Below are 20,315 nucleotides of genomic sequence, written 5' to 3'. Positions count from 1 at the left end.
TTACTAAATAGAATAGCAACAACACAGCAACACAATGGTCTGGAAATCGCCGAGAATCGAGACAAATATCTCGGAAACATGGAAATTAAATTGACCCAAGTCGCTGATTACGTTTGACCAAAGGCCACTGCAAGTCTGCAACAAGTTGTAATACTTTTCTAGTTTTCTTTAAATAAACCACTCAAGGATCAAGCTGAAACCAAAGAGCACGTACATACAAGAATGAAAATGAAGTTATAATAATAAACTCATCGGTTACATAACACCGACCATGTTGCATCTTTAACCAATCTCAAAAGCCCCTAGCTGTTAATACTACTACTACCAAAATGCCAATTACACACACCATGTCATAACTATAAACCACCCAAAAGAGAGAAAAAGAATATTTACTTCAGCATTTAAAATATAAAACATCCCTTTTAAAGAAAAATACTGTAAAATCTCATATCTCCTTCCTCCTCTGTGCTTCAAAGTAAAGAAGCTTTTGAACTAGTTGATCAAGAGGATCTACAGCAAAGAAGAATCTGTCTCCATCCTTTGTGTCTCCTCTTCTCTGGTTTGGCCATTCTTACAGGACTACTGTTCCATTCTGACTGTAATCTGCACATTAAAACCATCAAATCAGACAAAAATTTCTCTTTGAAAATTTGCATCAAAGTTTGATGAAGAGTCATATATGTATTATTACACTGGGAAAGCAAAGGATCTTCCACTTGTTGTGCTTGCATCAGAACGAACAGAGAGGCTTCCAGAGAATGCAATAGGTCCTGTGTACGTTATATGACCTGAGATTGAAACTGCTTCTGCTGCTGAGAAACTCGTCTCTCCAAATCTGCTAGAGATAAGTTTGTTGTCTTCCAAAGTATCTCCCACTAACAAGTTTGGTTGCTGATTGTCGTTGAAAGTTTTGTTTGGCTCTTGAGAGATTGTTGTGGGAACAGAGGAAAGCTTCTCCTCCTCTGCTTCTTTTGGCTCATGTTTTTCCTTCTCCTGCAAGTAACACACATCAACAAGTTACAAACTTATAGATTGAAAAATTTGGAACTTCATTTGATTGTATATTACCTGAAGCTGAGGTGGAGATTGTTCTTCACATTTATCACTACTGATGTTGTTAAGAGGTTTTGGTTCATCTGCTTCCCATGACAGAATGTCTCCCAAAGTTTTAGATTCCTTTGGAACATTAGTCTCCAATGTAGCCACTTCAATTCCATGAGAGTCCTTGGCCTCTCTTGTCACAATCAAATGATCTTGATTGCAACTGCTAGAAGAACCTTCAGCATCAGCAAAGTCTTCTCTTGAAGCTTCTTCAACATCTTGGTTTGTCTTAGGATCATTACAAAGCTCAGAATCATCATCAACCTTACCGTTTCCGTCTTCTTCTAAGGACTTAGTTGTTTCTATCCCTTTATCTGCTTTCATCAAATCCTGTGACTCACACTGGTTTGAGTCTGAGCTGCATTTCACTGAGCCTTTCTCACCGAATAAGAACTTCTCCTGGACCGGCACGCCTTCATCAACACATATGTCCTTCACGACATGGTAGTAAGTGTTCTCGTTGTAACAAACCACAATCTCAGGCAAGTCACAGGCCGTAACGTTCTTGTCCATAAAAAACACCGGATCAACTGTCTCAGGAGAACCACTTTTAGCATCTATATTATTCTTTCCAGCCTCATTAGAATCTTTTCCATCATTCTCTTTATCCCATTCGTCGCCGGTTCTTGTATCATAGAACAACTCGGGCACATTGCTACCGTTCTTCCCATTTTCTTGGATCTTTAGCTCTGCATCTTCCCACTTCTCTTCAGGACATTGATGAGGCTTAGACTCATCTTTGCAGCTCTCTACCGAGTTTCCAACCACATGATCATTATCTGAAAATTAATAAAACATGCAACTACCATCATAACATCTTTAAGAGCTACAAAGAAGAAAGCAGTCTAAAATTCAATAACTAAAAAATATTTGAAAGCTAAAAAAAAGACTTTTGTTACCTGCTCTCATGGTTTGTTAATCTTGCAGACAGAGAAGTCAATACACCAGAGCTATATCTTCACGCACCAGTCAAAAAAACACTAATCTACATGTCCAAGGGCAAATAGAGAACAACAATGAGGAGAAGACAAGTATAAGGAAACTTCATTCTAGAGAATGGAATCCGTTAAAGTTTAATTTAATATATCTATCTGTTTCTCTCAAAGTAGGATACAGACGCAACCTCCATATGACTTATAGATACAATAGTTGTTCAACGGAAGCAATGGGCCAGGAAGATTGTGACAGAAACAAAACTAATCTTTGAGGAGAAACTATTCTATGGATACACACATGTGAAAGATTCTTTTTCATTTATTCTTTCCACAAGTCCAAAGAAAACTCATCATGAGGTCTAAGCAAACAGATAATAAAAACAGCAAAAAGAAGATGCAATCAACCACTACCATGACCACTTTCCCCAACTTTTTTCAAATGTGGAGAAAAAGACATTTAGATAAAAGCTGTAACCCCAATAATACTAAGCAAGAAAGTTTCAAAAAACAAGCTTATTCTGAATAACTTGTGACAATTGTAATAAGATCTATAGCAATCAATTATATATATAGCTTCTATAAGTGTGGCTAGGTGTTGCAAACTACAAAGAATGAAGAATCTTTTGCAGTCATATAAAAGAAGAAAAGAGACAAAAAGGATAAAGCTTTAAACTTTATTTTTGCAAAGCTTTTGTTCAAAACAAATCAATCAGTCTCATTTTTTTCTCACAGGAATATCAATAAACAATTGGAATTTTGCAGGACAGAAGGATCTAGAACTCAGAATCCCAGAAAAAAAAGTATCAAAAATTATATAAGGCCTAATAAAAACAAAAGGGTATGTAGAACTAGTGGAATATATACAGATCTAATAACTAGAATCCAAATGAAAAGCCTTGCATGAATCAAAGATTAAGACTTTTTAAGAAGAATCTTGAAAGTAGATAACTACAACAAATAAAAAAAGCTTACTTGATCAGCAGATACAGAGAGAATCAACCTTCTTCAGCCATTAACTTCAACCTAAACTTCACAATAAAAGCAGAACAGAATTAAAAAAACCATGGATCAAACACCCTATTAGGTTGAAGAAGACAACCTAGGATCACTTGTAAGAAAAATCCAAGCTTTGGATAAGAAAAGCCACATACTTTGAAGCTGTTGAAAAATCACTGTCTCTGCTATTAATTTGAAACACAGAGAGATATAACCAAAAGAGTAGAGCCAATCTCTCTTTCTTCTTTATTGCAATTTGGTTTCGGCATTAAATTACAAACATTTAATGCCACCATTTTTTAGAAGTGTTAATACCATTTTATTTATTTTTATGTTTTAAATGACGCAAAAAAAAATAAAAAAATATTTGTAGGATTAAGAGATTCTAAAGGAGAAGAAAAATGAACTTACCAATACTCTCAAAATCTCTTCACTTTCCTGGGAAAAATGGAAACTTCTCTTCATAAACATGAGATCATCAGCAGATAGCATTCGAAACACCCTTTGGCTCTGTTTAACTCTCTGTTCCAGTGTGTTTGAACTTTGAACTAAAACTGGAAAGATCGATGAAAACTTTATTTTCTCGGAGAAAGTGAAAAAGATAGGATTTTGATGTATTTTCCAGGAAAATAAATTTTCCAGGAAAATAAGCAGGCGGTTCAAAAGTGGAGAAACAAATAAAAGCTTTAGAGAAATAGGATCTGTGAAACTGCACGAGAGAGTATTTATCTCTAGCGGATTTGACTTTTTATTTTGAGGGATTCAGTTTATAAAAAACAAACTTTGGGGGTTTATAATGAAAACAAATAAAAAGTCAACTATCTGCCAAAGGATTTGGGCGAGGCGGTTTGCATTTTTGTCCCTTGTCCAATCTTTATTTTGTTATCTTTCTCTTTTTTCCCTTTTATTTAGTTTTTGCATTTAATTTAATTTTCCTTTTTGTTTAATTTAAACAAATTTCTAAGTTTTGTCATAATTAAAAGTTGGCTAATTTTTTTTAATGCCAGTTGGCTGATTTTCCTTCTTTACTTTAATTTGTTACGTATATGGTGGTGGTTCATATAGTATCCATGAAAATGATATAGACGTGAGTTCTAAGTCACAACAATCTTTAGTTTCATATATTTCTTGTTTGTTCCCAACTCTGCTCCACATATTTCTTATGATTTCATATAACAAACAACAAACATTATAATAACTCTTTTATAATCATATCCTCAAAAATGTTTTGCAAAAGAAATGAAAATAAGAAAATCACGTCCATAAAGGAAATACTTTGTATCGCATAATAACCAAAATATTAGTTTACAAAATGATATAATACCCAAAATATTTGTAAAGCTCTTTTAGTCCAATTGCTTGATTAAAGATTTATTAGTGCCAGAAAATGAATTATATGAATTAATGAAGAAAAAATTTATAAATATTTACGGCATTGTGAAATGAGTACTGTCAAGTGCGGACAATATAAAACGGTTTAAAATGATATAGTAAAACATAAATTCTCATAATGTAATATAGAATTGTCAGTTATAATATTTTATAATATTTTTATAATTTATAATAACATAATTATAGAATATAAAAATGCAAATAAAGATTAAAAACAACTTGTCTTATTGCTTTAGAAAATAACTAAAAATTAAAGTTTTTTTAAATAATGTTCTAAACTCGTAAGTTATGCCATAACTTAATATCTCTTTGTACATATATTTGGATAATTTTCTAATTTTATTAGGTAATATATATTTAGATAACTTTTAAATATTCTATCTAATCCTATTTTTTTAGAAACCATGATTCGATACGATTACAAAACTTGGGACTCATACTTGAGTCAACAGTAATCATTCAACGTTACTAAAACAAAACAAAAACGTTACTAAGAACAAAAAGAAAGAAAATCTTTGAAGGAGTTGGAATGACATAAAGATATTAAGCTAATAAAATAGTTTTTTTTAATTATGTAAATCGAGGCATTGTAGTAGATTAACATTGTCACGGTACGTCGCGTTACACCCGAAAACTAGTTCGTGGTGTTTAAACTATTGTTTTGATTTAGGGATCGGTAAATAAAGAATGGTGATCCTAGAAGGTGAACAACCACTTATTACATGACACGTGTACAGAAATAGTACTGTGCAGCTAAACTAAAAAAAGAAGAAGTAGCAATTGAGGAATGAAACAGAAAGCCTATTTCGTCGTTATGTTATGTCGAGTAGAAAAAGTCGGAACAAAAAAAATATATTAAAAGGACAAAGCTCTGCGTACGTGGTTGTGTTTTGTAATAAAAAATGGTCCAGCTAATGAGTACCGTACGATGGCAGCGGGTGTCTGCTTGTTATGAACTGTTCCTACTTAAATCGACGGCTATATTTAGTTGGCTACGTTGGACCTACGTTTTCATCTCCAATTAATGTGTTGTAAATATAAAACAAATACTACAGCCTTTTAGTTGTCATCGATTCTTAGTATATCATTAAATATTCATTTATTTTGATAGTTAAATATGTCCATGTATGGCCACTGTTGATTTCTTCGAAGGACTCATGACTCCGTTTCTTCTGTTACAAATATAGGGAGCAATATGTCTATATTAATAAAATAGATGGTTATAGTAGCAAATTTCACATCGGAAGTGCACATATACTTAAAGTAATATACTCTCTCCGTTTTTTAATATAAGTCCTTTTAAAATTATACATATAAATTAAGAAAATCACTAATTTTTTATATTTTCTAAACAAAAACATCATTAATTATTTACCTAACCACAAATCAACCAGTAATAAAATAGAATGTATATTGTCATTTGTCATATAACATTAAATGTTAATAAATTTTACATAGAAAACCGAAAACGTCATATAATTTGAAACATAAAAATTTCTCTAAAACGACTTATATTAAAAAAACGGAGGGAGTATCAAACATATATGTTAGTAATAAAACATATATGTTAATTTATATACGTGTTAATAAAAACATATATGTTAATTTATTTACTGCTTAAAACATATATGTTAATTTATTTACTGCTTACTCGTTTCATATTGATAGCTTATGTATTTTAATTACCTAAAATAACCTAGTATATTTTTCATAGAAATAACATATGTATTACTTATTTAAATCATTTTTAAAGAAGGAAAATGTATCTACTATAATCTATTTTATTTTAGAAATAGCTAGAATAACTCGACGCAAATTTGTTACTTAAAATAATCTAATAACCATTTTCACTATCTCAACATTATTCTATCTGAGTACAATATGGATATCTACCAAGAACAACATTTTTTGTCTATTCACGCCGAGATCCAACCGATTAAATTTCTAGGGACTGTGTGCCAAAAAGATGTGATTGCTGGTAAGAGGAATTAGTTACACATGTCGCCTGACCACATGGATGGATAATCTAAGTGTGAGATTTCGAACTCGGGTCTCTTAAGAACTAAGGTTGAAACCCACATTTTTATTTTTTTCAGTTATCTTATAGTGTGTTTTAAAATCTTAAGAATTTTGAATCTCTTATTTTCAACAAAAAAAAGATAAACAAAATATTTAACCCAAGTCTCGAACGTCTTTCAATCAAACATTCCTTTTACCAAATTCTGTGCTGGTTAGCTCACTATAAAAAATCAGTAGTTTTTGTCGATTCCATATCATAATAATCAGTTACTTTTGCCTTATTATCAGTTCATATGTATTTTTTATAAAAAAATCTGATGTTTAGAACCATGATTACCTCGATAGTTTTCTCACATTTGTTAGTTACTTTCTGGTGATCACTTGTCTGAAAGCATTTCTTCATTCGTTCGGTTTATGATATGTTGTTGTTCACACAATATCCACTCAAACTGGAGTTGAAATGGTTTCGAAAATTTCTAAAATAAAATAAGGGAAAATAATACTAAGTGCATGCATTAGATCATGTCATATTTTCTATAAAATGCGCAGAAGTCACGTTATCTTCAGTTCCCCTTATTATACGCGAAAACGACCAATCTACTAAGCGTTCAGTGTAGATCACTTGGTGTTAAATAACATGTTTATTTTGTTTAATACATTTGCTTTGAACTTAAAGAAAATAATCTAAAGAAAGCTTTAGGTGTATTTCAATGGTAACTTGGTTGAAAATAATCTAAACCCATCAAATGATAGATTTGTTATAAAAGTAATGGAAAAATCTATCTTTATTCATAACATAAAGGTTTCTTATATAGGAGATTACACCGTCATAGATAAATGGAAAGATTACAAATCATAATCTCTTGGTTATGAGCCATCCACAATCTGGTTCATAACACTCCCCCTTGGATGCCATAAACATTTAGAGCTTGTAATGTGCTTTAATGTTGCCTCATTAAAACCTAACCAGGAAAACCCAATTGGGACAAAATCATGGTGAAGAAAAAAGAGTACAACACACATTACTCCTTCTGATTTGGACATTACTGAAGGTCCCTTGGACCTCTCCAATTTTATGCAATCCGTGGGTGATAAAGATCTTGGGCAGAATATGTTTCGTCCTCGAACATGATATTTGGTTCTTCTTTACCATCGGCCATCAAGGGACCTCTCCAATTTTATGCAATCCGTGGGTGATGAAGATCTTGGGCAGAATATGCTTCGTCCTCGAACATGATATTTGGTTCTTCTTTACCATCGACCATGCCACAATCTGATCGAACATATTGAGTCATCGACCTCAAATACACACACGAAATCTTGGATGATGTTGTTGTGATATGCGTGTACCACCATGTGTAAAACATAACCTGTCTGAAAACAAATCAACAAAACCAAATAACCCCTCTTTGGGCTGGTTTGTATAAAATAAACCAAAATCAAAGGTTTCTTCATCGTCCTTCTTATGGACTAATCAGATCAATATCTAAAACAAGACTTCTGCATCGTCTATCTCAGGACTAAATGGACTTCTTTATCGTCCACCTTTGAACTGAATGGATCAGTGTCCAAAACAAGTGATCTCACGCCCATGTACTAGATAATGGGTGAGACTGGTCCATATTAAATCTCTTGAGTACCTTTTTCTGTATATACTATTTGATGCACAAAGATTTCATTGTTAATGTACTCAAGCTGTAATCCCAAACAAAAATTTGTTTTCCAAGATCTTTCATCTCAAACTCTTTCTTGAGATATTCAACTGTTTAAGAAATTGTATCCAGAGGTTCCTAGGATATTCAGATCATATACTTTGATGATTATCAATATTGTTCTCGAGAACTTGCTGTACTTTCAGCTCAATACCCTCTAGTACTTTCATTATCCAGTGGACCATATAAATATGCAGTCACTACATCAACTTGCTGCAAGTCTAATTTTCTCTCTTATATAGCCAGACTTATGAGAAATCTAAAAGTAGTTGCATCCACCACATGGGAGTATGTCTCCTCATAATCTATTACTGGTCTTTGTGAGAATCCTTGTGCAACATCAGCTTTATATCTCACGATTTCTATTCCTCACAAGACCCATTTATATCCACTGGTTTTAACATCATATGACGTCTTAATCATATGGTCAAATACGCATTTCTTCCTTAAACTATTTAACCCCACGTTTCCATTAAATCCAATCTGTTCTACGAGTGCGCACTATTGACGTGGGTTCATGATCTTCGCTTATATTCATAATTCAAGTGCTACCTTGTATGCAAATAAATCATCTTATGTCGACATTCCTTATTGGTTCCATTATGTTCTAGACATGATATAATCGATTGAGATTCATTAGGACTTTTAATACTTTGCAGCTTGGCGTCCCAAGCTACATTGTTTGGTACCTGTATCTTAGAGCCGGCCGGCCTTATCTCTATGTCTGGGATGGTTTCCTTAGTAACCTCGGATTTGGATTTTGATTATCATTCTCTGCACCTTTCTTTTATTTCCAAGGATTATTATCTTTTGGAACCTATTGGTCTACCACGTTTCATATGTTGTCTAGACTATGTAACAACTTGATTGTGTCTCTTCTTGGACATCAAATTCGTTGGTGCTTTACAAGCTGGTTTATATATGACTTAGTCATTCTTTTTCGGGTCAGCAAATGTGTCTGGCATTTGATTAGCTAGCTTAGTAAATGTATAATCTTTGGACGTCTATTTCACATTTTTTAGTCCGAGGACCTTGTCAAGACATTGATGGTTGATTCCATTCTATTTCTTTTACCATTCTTTTACCAGCTTTATTATTTTTTTCTCCTCCTGGTCTTAAAATAATCCGTGTACCTGACCTCAAATATAATCACCCATAGTTGGCTCAAAGTACTTTATTATTGTGGGAGAGTCATATCCAACATATATCCCCATCCTCCTTTTGAGGTCCCATCTTAGTTCTCAGTGGTGGAGCAATTAGTACATAGACATCACATCCAAATGTCTTATGATGGGGTATGTCTGGCTCTTGACCCGTTAATAATTGTGATAGGGGATATCTATGCTCACTAAATGGCCTGATGCGTATTAACTTAGGTGCATGTAAATTTCGCGTAGCTCAAGCTGTGAATGGGAGTTTTGACCTCATAAGTTATGGTCTATCCGTTCTTGGTATGGACATGTATCACAGAATTGTGCACACTTACCCCCATGGACATACCATAATCATTTAAACGCTTGGGACATGTATTCACCAGTATTATCTAGACATATATTCTTTATTATGAAAAAGGGGCTCGTAGCCGTTTTACTGGTGATGGCCTAATGAGTTTCCCTTCTGTACATGATACACACGTGAGATTCTTTGGGATAACTCTTCTTATCTTTTAATGTGTGCCTTTTGAACATCAATTTTCGCATCATGTTTGGATCAGGATGGCCAATCCGGTCGTGCCATAAAGTGTATATTTTCGCAGGCTTTTAGCCTCTATCATACTAATCTATGCATAGTCTAGGTCAGTAGAGAATACATGTATAGTCTTTAGGACTTATTATGGTCTTGGGCGATTTTATACATATATCTGAAGGAACTCTTTGTTTCTTTCGCCCATTGTTTCAATATGGAAACCATTCATTCTTATATCTTTAAAACTCAATAGGCTGCTCTTGCTCTTAGAGCTGAGTGAATATAATGCATCAACGATTTCTAGATGCATACCCTTAGGCAATAATATATTAGCCTGACCATAATCTTCTTTCAGACTGGTGATACCTGCTTTAGTACTTATATTGGCGTTTTTCAGTGTATTCATATAGAAAAATCATTCATTCATTTAATCTAAGCAGACAATGTAATAGAAATAAATTCAAGGAGATAAAAACCAGAGAAAACATACAAACAAAGCAATCACACAAGTTTGATGTCGAAATCAGATTATCAACTTGATTCTTTTAGGCAATCATAAGTCTCATATTCCATAAGATCATCTTGATCATGTTCGAAATTATTTTCACCATCTTTATAGACCAAGTGGGTTTCAGGATTCTTCTCTTTCAGACTCTCTTTGATAGAGGTCACAAAAATGTTTGAGAGTCCTTCATATCTTAGCCCAATGGTTCCCCATTCCACATCTATGGCACACTGATTTGGTCGAGTTTTGTGGTTTAAAGAATATACCACGGCCACTGCATTGACCATGGCTCAAATTGAGTTGATACCCACAGCCTCTGCCATAGTGATTCCCACGGCCAAATGTGTTATAGTGGCCATGACCACGTCCTTTCCACCCTCCACGGCCATTACCGTGTGGTCTATCATTCTGGACGTGGTTACCTTTTTTTTTCTTCTGCGGCCTTATTGGTATCAGGTAATGAGGTTAATCCAGGAGGTCTCAATTCACTGTTTCTCATCAGTAATCCATTATTTTCCCAGCTAGCAATAGACTCATCCACAGACTTATAGTCCTGGATTCTGGGATTCCTCCAATCAAATAGGGCCTTTGGTAATAACACCGTTCTTTGGTGATCATATCTCGATTTTTTTTTAACTCTGTCCAAAGGTCTAGAAGATTCTCTATAGTCAGATACTGATCTTTGAGACTCTTAATAAGATGATGACTAATAATTAATATTGCCCTGTATCAATCTTTATCATTGACATTATTGCCTTCTATGATACATTCACCGAGTCTTTTTGACTTTAGGATAATCTTTGTATCCAATGCCCACCGTAAATAATTATCTCCAGAAAGATTTAGGGCAGCAAAATCCAGGTTGATTTTCGACATCTCAAATCATATATCACTCAATATTTAGGTATAATTTTCATGCGGCCTTACTCTTAAAAACAATCAATTCGGATTTCAATCTTGTGAGGACAATGAGACTATCAATCTTAAAGGCATTTAATCAATTAGTCAATTACTAGCAAGTCTTAGCAATACTATTTCTATGTGCTCATAATATTATGGTTTATCAAGACTAGCAAAAACAGATTCAATTAATCATGCAATTAGGGTTTAACAATCAATGGATTTTAGCTAGACTAGTAAAAATATTTATTAATCACTCAATCAGTTTCAAAGCTGATTTTAGCAATACTAGAATATAGATTTCAAGCATGAATTTCAATGAATCAGTTTCAAGGCTGATTAATATTTAGCATAAACCTGTAAATAATTTATCTAGTATCCGAATTTATCAAACCTCAAAAACATATAATCAGTTCAATCAATTTAATCGAACTTAGCATACAATCTTAAACCTCAAGACATTAGATTTTATCATGAATCTATCAACCTAGCATACGGATTCTCAATTCTCAAAGACATCCAAATCAGATCAATATAACATATCATACAGATTATTTAGGGTTTTTTATTTAAAACAGATCAGATTACAAAACTATCAACTCTAGCAGATGATATTAAACCTCAAGAATCATGCAATCAGATCATTCAGATTTTAAACAAGTAAACCTCAATCAATATATCAACCTATCGGATTATATAAGCAAAGCAAACTAGCAACCTATCATATTCAATCAATGTTTTAACAGGCTGGTCGGTTTAAACAATTTTAAATCAGATGAACAATTAACCAAGCATGATGAGAAAATAAATCTATCAATTTAACGGTCAAACAATTCTAGCAACATAGCATCAGATTCAATCAGATTTAAAACCTCAATGATCAAAACCGAAAACAGTTTTGATTTCAAAATATTCGATTATGGTTTTGATATGTGATTTGATAATTATAGTATAATTAATTCTGATATTTATATTATTTAGGATTTATAGATATAGGGTTATGGCTTATCGGATTTTAACTTGTAAAAACCGATTTGGGGTTCTAATCATGTATGAACATGATTTAGGGTTTGGGGTATTTAACTTTTAGAGCTTCGATTTACTCAATTAGGATTTTTGATCTATTACCCTATGGTTTTGATTCATAAAGATTAGGGTTTTAGGGTTTCATTCTTTATCAATCAATCCATGTTTATGTGTTCTTAGGTTTTGAATTACCTTTTAACCTTAGATGATTGTTGAATCAGACCACCAAAGGAGTTGAGCCGCGAGCTGGACACGAAAGGGACGCGAGCTGGAATGGATCGAGTCGCTTCTATCGGGTCGCATACGTCCTTTGTTGCTTGATCGGGAACGCCTTGATCGTCGGACGCGAGTTGTCTGATGCTGTCGCGAACGAGGAAGAGGTCGCGTGCTGGAGCTGCTCTCGGGTCACGAACGTCTGAGTTAGGACCAGGAACGCCTTGGGCTGAAGCTGATCGGAGACGGCTGATCGGGGACGCGACCTGGAACAAATGCGAGAACAAGAGACGCGATCGGAATTTAGGGTTCGTCGGATCACCGGCTGAGGTTAGAGTTTTAGGGTTTTTCGATTTGAGTATTAGCTTAGGGATTTAGAGTTTCGTACTGATAACGTGTTATAAAAGTAATGGAAAAATCTCTCTTTATTCTTAACGTAAAAGTTTCTTATATTGGAGATTATACCGTCATAGATAAATAGAAAGATTACAAATCATAATTTCTTGGTTATGAGCCATCCACAATCCGGTTCATAACAAGATTCTAAATAAATAAACCAAAACTCAAACCATATGTCTTTATGGGTCTCACAGTTCAAGTGAAATCGTTTGGCTTCCCAACATTGATGTTCTGTTCTGCCAAGAACTCTGTAATGGCTTTCTTTTGCCATCCTTTGAAGCTCCTGTAACAGAGAAAACTATTTACTTGTAATCCAAGCCCAGGGATCAAGGCAACAATATCTAGAGGAGAATGATTCTAGAGTTTACTTGTGATCAAGATGAGCCACGATCTCGCCTCCTGGGAATGATGCTATAGTAGCTTCAAATGCTGCTTGGATTGATTGTCTCCAAGTCCCACCAATGTGTTTCTCTCCAGGTTTGGGTTCCTCCATTGGCAATGAGTATCCAGAAAGCAAATGGCCTACCCAAACATCATCTTTCCTGATGAGCGCAACAAAACAAAAAAAATCAGCTAGAGAGAGACAGTTTTAATGTTAATACTCAAGAGAGTTCTTGACAACTTACAAAACTACATCCATGTGGCGAGGAGCATAATGTCCACCTCCAATCCCTAGAAGCACTTTCCTCTTCCCCGTTTCACTGCCACAAAAATTGTGATTCACATTAGTTTATATAATTCTACTTTATTCTTTATGTGATGTAACGATTAAGCTACCATGGATATATACCTGTTCCAGTCCCCCACAGCTTCACCACCTCCAAGCCCAAGTCCTTCCCACATTAACTGAATACACATAACACCAATGCTTATAATAAATGAAAGCAAGGTTCAGAATAATGACAAGCAACTTCATAACGAAAAAACAAGGACATTGTTTCTACCCCTGAAAACATAGTAACAAACTTTTATTCACTTACAAGAGCCATGACTTGAGCCGCGTCTTGTCTCTTCCAGTATTCCTCTGTACTACCTACATATACACAATAACCAATGATTAAATCAGAGCCTAGAACTTTCCAAACACTCACGAGCTAAGCATACAATGAACAAAAGAAAGAAACTCACCAATCTCCAAAAACATGGTTGGCTTACTAGTTATTGGTCCATGATGAGTACCTTCCAATGTTATCTACACACCCACACACAGAAAAAGCAATCTCCTTCACACTTCAATCTCCACAGAAAAAAGCAAACAAACAAGAAACAAAACCTCAAACTCAGGAACTAAGCTATGAGCTTCAGCCATTTTCTTCAAAAGTCGAAGCCATGGACCAATTCTAGGGCTCGTCAACGCCGCCCACCCTGGCTTCCCTCCTTGCGGCGGCGATTCTCCTTCCTTCAGGTGAAGCACTCCTACACTCAAATCAACAAAAGCATCATCCTTTACACAAAAAGGAGAAGAACCCAGATGGAAAGTTTTGATCTTTAAGCATACCAATGGGGTGAACAGTCAGAGCAGGACGGTTCGAGACGGCGGTGTGACGGCTGAGGAAGATGACTTCGTCAACAGCTTCGCCGGTCGCTTCTTCCCACCGTGAATCCAGATCGTCTTCTTTCACTATCGATCCGTCGTGTTGGATCACTCTCGTTTGCTTGTTAACGAAACTCTTCATGTCCTGAAGTAAGAATCCGACAAGAAGTTAGTTAGTTAGTTCAGACGAGAGAAAAAGCTAAAACGGCGGCCGAGAAGGATTAGTGACGTTACCGGCGGCAAGATGGGTCCGGCGGTCCATCCCGGCATGGCGAGAAGCGCGGCCGCGGGATTGATCGATGCTGGGTCGGATGTGGTGGCTACGATCAGTGTCACCATCTCTCTCTTTGTTACTGTAACGCGACAAGTGGCGTTTAGAAGCGATTTGATACGAGTTGCGTTTGTTTTGAAACTGAAGCGTATAATGTTTTGGCCTCTTATTTTCAGAATCATATTTCTAGATTTATTTTTAACATTTGGAAACTACTACTAAAAAGTTTATTTTCTGTTTGGCGAACAAGCAAGTTATTAAATTTTTTTATAAGGCGAGAATCAATCACGTGTTTTCTTTTCTTAATAGCATTACAAATGTGACTGAATGCAAAAATTACTGGTGCTGACCTAGATCGAACTGGAGACCTTTTGCGTGTAAGGCAAACGTGATAACCACTACACCACAGCAGCAGATGTTTAGTTGATCTCCGATTTTATAAATAACTTTGGTCATTGTAAAATGAGAAACGAGAGAGAGTGGTGAATGCAAGACGTGTCTTTCAGGTCCACAGGTAACGTCATCAAGCCTCTACTTTTGGTTTCATGTATTTTATATTGCTATTTGGCTTGAACGCTGTCTTCTCTGTTTGCTTTGGGTTACAATGTGTGTGGAAGACAACAAATATGAGGTTTTGGAGAAAGCTGAAAAAGATTCAGAAGCAATGAGAGTGCAACAATTTTCCCGGTTAGTGAGAGAGTTTCAAGGGAATGACTTTTGGAAGTTGTGGGAAGTTATTCCCCGAGTAGTCTGTGAGATATACAACTCATTCATCTTTAATTTGTAACCATTTTGTTTAACCATGTGAACTGATAGATGTGTGTATTTTGGCTTAACTTACAGGTGCAGCAATATGTTGGAGCTGCAACTTTCTGTAAGTTATGTTTGCCCGGAACACTATCTACTCTCGATTAGTTCAGTATCGTTTTAGAGTCTGCAGATCAATATCTTCGGAGGTGTTTAATTAAGCTATCTTGGTGACTTGGTTTATGTTTTTATCTATTAAAATATCATTATTATTAGTTTTTCTAAGCTATTGTTGGTTATTGTTTGTTTACTTGCACACAACTTGTAGATTTGACCGGAGAGCTGATCTCATTCAAATTACCCTAAGAAGTGAATTACTCTCTTAGATAAGAGGTTCAGTTATAGTATTTAGGGATCGAATCCACAGAGAGCTAGAGAACTTAATAAGTCTAATCAGATATGTTAAGCTATGTTGATTTAATGATTTAAATGTAAAGTTGCAAGTTTGTGAGCAAAGTAATTGCTCGATTGATTGATTGGAGTTTTGGTACTTAGATGAAAATAGCTAGACTTACGGTTTTTATTCAGGTAATCAGGATTATAATCCTACATATGCCTAACAAGTTGTATGCATGATATTATAGAGCTCAACACTTATAAACAAACCATTAGGCTCTCGCTTTCTAGGTTTGTCTAATGACCTTATATTAGTGTCGATCGATGATTCTATAGGAATATCGATCGATATACTTGTTGAACCATCGACCGATTATTCGATTGGAATATCGATCGACGCTTTTGGTCAAGCGTTAATGCGCAGGTTGAATGTGCTCACTAAGATTTCTAGATCAGCTCTCGCCTTACTTTAGCAATCTTAGCTCAGTTAGGATGGATTCAGGGTGAGATGCAAACTATCGCTTATATCTACAACTCTTAGGGCAAGTTCAAGGTAGCTAATCTAGAAGCAGGCATTAATGACAATCCTAAAGATGAATATCACAACTTAGCAATCTATAGTTGGGGCTAATCCCTCATAACCTATTTAAACCCTAAAATCTAACAAGAGAACTACTCAGACATGGTCAAGCAATTCATAACAACAATAAGGTATAAAAACTGCATAGATAAATAGATAGATATCAATGGAGTTCCAATCACAAATATCTTTGGATCTTCTCTCCAATCTAATAAAAATCCTAGAAAACCTTTTGCTGAGAAAATAGTAAAATAAGAAAGCACACTTTGCCTTTAACATATTGGCAAATCTTATATAATTAGGTTAAAACTCGTCAGGAGTAATCTTGTAAATTGGTGAAGACTTGGGCTCTACGTCGTCTGAAGCCAAACGAGCTTTCTGCGCGCTTCGCCGTCGATCGATGTCACAGGATGTGCATCGATTGATTATTGTCTTTGAGTGTCGACCGATGGTCAGCTTGATGGTAAGCTCGGATGCTTTCTCCAAACATCTCCAAAATGCGCCAAAATCATCACTTTCTCCCAAATCACTCTTGATCCTATAGATATACTAAATAGACTCTATAATATAACAACCAGTTATAAAAACACCTATAAACCATGGCTAAAGGTGGGTAAAATCCATGGCCTATCAATTCCCCCAGACTTACCATTTTGCTTGTCCTCAAGCAAAACATACAGGCAGTCTCTCTGAAAGAAGTTTGAAAACAGCAGAGACTTACACAATTTTAAACTTACTACTTTTACCTCTGCAATGTTGCAAGCCACATCAGATCAATACCAACTTTAGAGGCACTTCATGTACTAGACCTCAGCTTAGCAACCAAACCTTCCAGCCCGCAGCTTAGCTGATTCCGCCTGACATACCCCTCTACTGACTTCATTTATGCATATAAATGTGTAGGCTAAATCTTGGGAGTATCGATCAAGGGACACATGGACTCTTACTATAGCAGGTATCTGAGTAAACATGTAGTCTTATTCTAGTTTCCTTTCTCCCTATATCTCTCTTCTCTGAATCTCTATAGTTGCAATTTCAATGAATGTTGATGCTGATACAGTCCATCTTGTTCATCTCATTGACTTTTCTACTTTTGTAGCTTTTATTTGACAAAGTGTAGCGAATACCGGGGTCACATGAGACACTCCTACCCCTTGTTTCCACAATGTGTGATCATTCCCTTCGGACTTAGAATAATGGGGTCACAAGAGACACTCATACCCCTCTGCCTCTTCTAGGAAATCATTTCAATCTTTTTTTTTTTATCTTAAGATGCTGAAGAAAGGAGAGAAGAAACCAAAAATTTACAGACTTGTACCTTTCAGACCTGAAAGATGAATCCGATCCAATGTATACCAAGCCCCAAAACAAGCAGGTTGAATTGATTAAGGTTGGAAGTCAGCTTCGGTTCCTTCAAACTTTCTCAGCTAGTGTGGATGTTATTGGCAGGTGATCCGCTTTGGCGTTTCCATTCAGTACACCCTGCAGTCAATAACCTCAAAGAATGGTGCTAGAGAGTGGTTAGATAGTAAGTAAAATTGAAAAAGTTCATCATCCCCTTCTTGACTCGATAAAAACTTTTTGAAAACTTTTTAGAATAAGAGTCATGAATAAACTAATATCAGTAAACCTCCCCTAGACTTAAACTACATTGTCCCCAGTATAAATTCAGCCGGAGTTATGGTGATAACTAAAACATAAGGACTCAGTTTAACAAGTAAGAACGATATACCAGACCGGAATTGATGTCGATCGATGTCAAGTTGTTGTCATCGGTCGCGGCAGGTGATGTTCTGTCGATCGATGTCGGCAATGTTTTGTCGGTCGATTCTCATGGCAAACGTCTACTCGGATCTTCATTTTTTTTTTTTTTAAACTGCAAAAATTTGAAATAACATAAGTACTAAATTAATAAAGAGAAAATTCGCTATTATGCCTCACTTTGACATGACATTGTGGAATCAGTACCAGTGGAAAGGAAATTTGTGTGATTAGTCCCATTATTGCATTTGGTACACACATACCGCCTTTTCTCCTTCATTGTTGATTGACTTCGATGGGAAAGCGTTGGCTTCTTTGATTTTTTTTTTTTAGCACCCTGAGTTGGCTTCTTTGATGTTGGGCTATTCTGGAAAAGTCATTTTCTTACCCTGGGGGATGGAGTGGTTGGTGCTGTAATATTTGCCGAGTATTTTGGTTTCTTTCTTGATGACGTCCTCCGCGTTATATTGGTTCGCTTCTGTCTTATTGGAGTTCTGGCGGCTTGATTACGACCACGTTTCTTTGTTGATGTATTATGTGAAGATTGATTACCTTCCGGTGTCGCTGGAGGTGGATTGCTCGTACTCATTGTTTCGTTCTTCTTTTTAAATAGTTTACGCTTGAACCGCTTGGCTTTTTCAATTGCAGATAAGTATCTCTTCATCTTCGGTCTACCACGCTGTTTGCCAATTTTGGGTGGCAGACACACTTGAGTAAGTACATCGACTGGTGGGATCAAATCTTCATCTGTAGGGTTAATAGGTTCTGTGTACGCTTCAACCAAGTAGCCCTTTATGTAAGCAGGATCCACTAGGATAGCTTCAACAATTTTCTGAGATTTAGCCACTTTAATTGCGTGCTCACAGGGTATCTTATCGAGATCATATTGCTTACAAGTACAACTCCTCTGCAAAAAAGGAAGTCTTTGAATCAAAACTGAGACAAATGAGAACATGTAGAAGTGAAAGTCTATTTTTTTCATACCTTTTCTAGATCAACCAAACAGAGCAGATCTCCACGAGTAACATAGCTACGGTTTGAATCAATATGTTCAACAGTTAATATACCAATGTTGGCGTGTCTCATATGCAGTGTGAGTTCAGCTGCTTCTGTGAGGTTTGTTTTCATTGAGGCAGCTTGCTCTCGCCTTTCTGCAAACCATCTTGAAAGCATCTTTCTAATAGAATCCACAAAATATGCAATAGGAAACGCTCTTTCCTCCTTAAGCACGCCATTAATGCATTCGCAGAAATTGCTTGTCATGATATCATATATGTCTCCTGGAAAATGTGAACGAGCCCACATTCTAATATCTGCAGTTTCTAAATAGTGATGTAGTTTGCTGTCTTGACGTCGAATGACTTCAAAAATTTCGTCAAATTCCACCTGTGGATATACTCGTGCAGCCTTTTTCGCCAAATCTACTATTGGCTTTTTGAAACCTGTCATGTTTTGTCCAAGGTGATATAAGCGTATGCCCCTATCAGCTAAAGGGAAAACATTCGTAAGAGCCTTGGCTATTGCTGGGCATCGGTCAGAGATGAAAGCCATATTTTTACCATCACCTACCACACCACGCAGCTGAGTAAAAAATCATTCCCATGCAGCTGCATCCTCTACATTTATAATCCCAAAAGCTATAGGATATATACCCCTATTTCCATCCTGACATGTAGCCACTAACATAACACCTCTGAACTTACCATAGATGTGCTCCATCTATAACAATAACCCTCCTCATGAACGGAAAGTCTTTGATACATGCGCCAAAAGCAATGAATAAATACTTAAACCTTTTCTCAGCATCAAGTTCAAGCTCTGCTATTGTACCTGGATTTGCCTGTTTTATTTTGTGTAGATACAAAGGCAAGTCCTGATAGCCACTAGCATGAGTGTCTCTAACCATCTCTCGTGCATATGCTAATGCACGATGAGCCTTTGTATAACCAATGTCAAGTTGATAAACAGCCCTTATACAGTCCATTATATGTTCGGGCCAGATTCCTTTAAGATCACTGCCACCACTAAATCCCTCAACATACATCTTGCCAATACATTTTGCATTTGCATGTCGGTGGTGAGAATACCTAATGACTGCAGAGCATGTATGAAGATCAGTATATTTACGAATGAGGAATTCTG

General features: G+C 35.8%; 3 protein-coding genes across 7 annotated transcripts; all 3 read right to left on the bottom strand.

Annotated features, from left to right (window-relative positions):
• Positions 1-215: 215 nt before the first annotated feature.
• Positions 216-3,801, bottom strand: LOC106349383. Of its 5 annotated transcripts, none has more exons than XM_013789338.3 (6): positions 3,444-3,801; positions 3,009-3,059; positions 2,001-2,086; positions 1,069-1,880; positions 692-993; positions 216-603 (listed from the first exon to the last, which is right to left on the bottom strand). In XM_013789338.3, the coding sequence occupies exons 3-6, from the start codon at positions 2,008-2,010 to the stop codon at positions 501-503; spliced, it is 1,227 nt and encodes a 408-aa protein (XP_013644792.1). In that variant the 5' UTR covers positions 2,011-2,086; positions 3,009-3,059; positions 3,444-3,801; the 3' UTR covers positions 216-500. The 5 variants fall into 5 exon arrangements, with proteins under 5 accessions (XP_013644792.1, XP_013644790.1, XP_013644794.1 ...); XM_013789336.3 differs by having other exon boundaries at positions 3,009-3,064; positions 3,444-3,789; XM_013789340.3 differs by lacking the exon at positions 3,444-3,801 and adding an exon at positions 3,188-3,239 and having other exon boundaries at positions 3,009-3,064.
• A 9,091-nt stretch (positions 3,802-12,892) lies between these two features.
• On the bottom strand, positions 12,893-14,911 carry LOC111213388 (D-aminoacyl-tRNA deacylase). Its single transcript, XM_022715136.2, has 9 exons — positions 14,653-14,911; positions 14,383-14,563; positions 14,158-14,300; positions 14,013-14,076; positions 13,865-13,917; positions 13,675-13,730; positions 13,511-13,585; positions 13,253-13,426; positions 12,893-13,167 (listed from the first exon to the last, which is right to left on the bottom strand). Exons 1-9 carry the CDS (start codon positions 14,869-14,871, stop codon positions 13,080-13,082), a joined length of 1,053 nt encoding a protein of 350 aa, XP_022570857.2. The 5' UTR covers positions 14,872-14,911; the 3' UTR covers positions 12,893-13,079.
• Positions 14,912-17,835: 2,924 nt separating this feature from the next.
• Positions 17,836-19,724, bottom strand: LOC106350919. Its single transcript, XM_013790748.1, has 3 exons — positions 19,158-19,724; positions 18,726-19,080; positions 17,836-17,894 (listed from the first exon to the last, which is right to left on the bottom strand). The coding sequence occupies exons 1-3, from the start codon at positions 19,722-19,724 to the stop codon at positions 17,836-17,838; spliced, it is 981 nt and encodes a 326-aa protein (XP_013646202.1).
• Positions 19,725-20,315: the final 591 nt, after the last annotated feature.

This window comes from Brassica napus, chromosome C7 (genome assembly GCF_020379485.1).
Source record: "Brassica napus cultivar Da-Ae chromosome C7, Da-Ae, whole genome shotgun sequence".
NCBI lineage: Eukaryota > Viridiplantae > Streptophyta > Magnoliopsida > Brassicales > Brassicaceae > Brassica > Brassica napus.
This window is presented reverse-complemented; position numbering and strand designations above follow the sequence as displayed.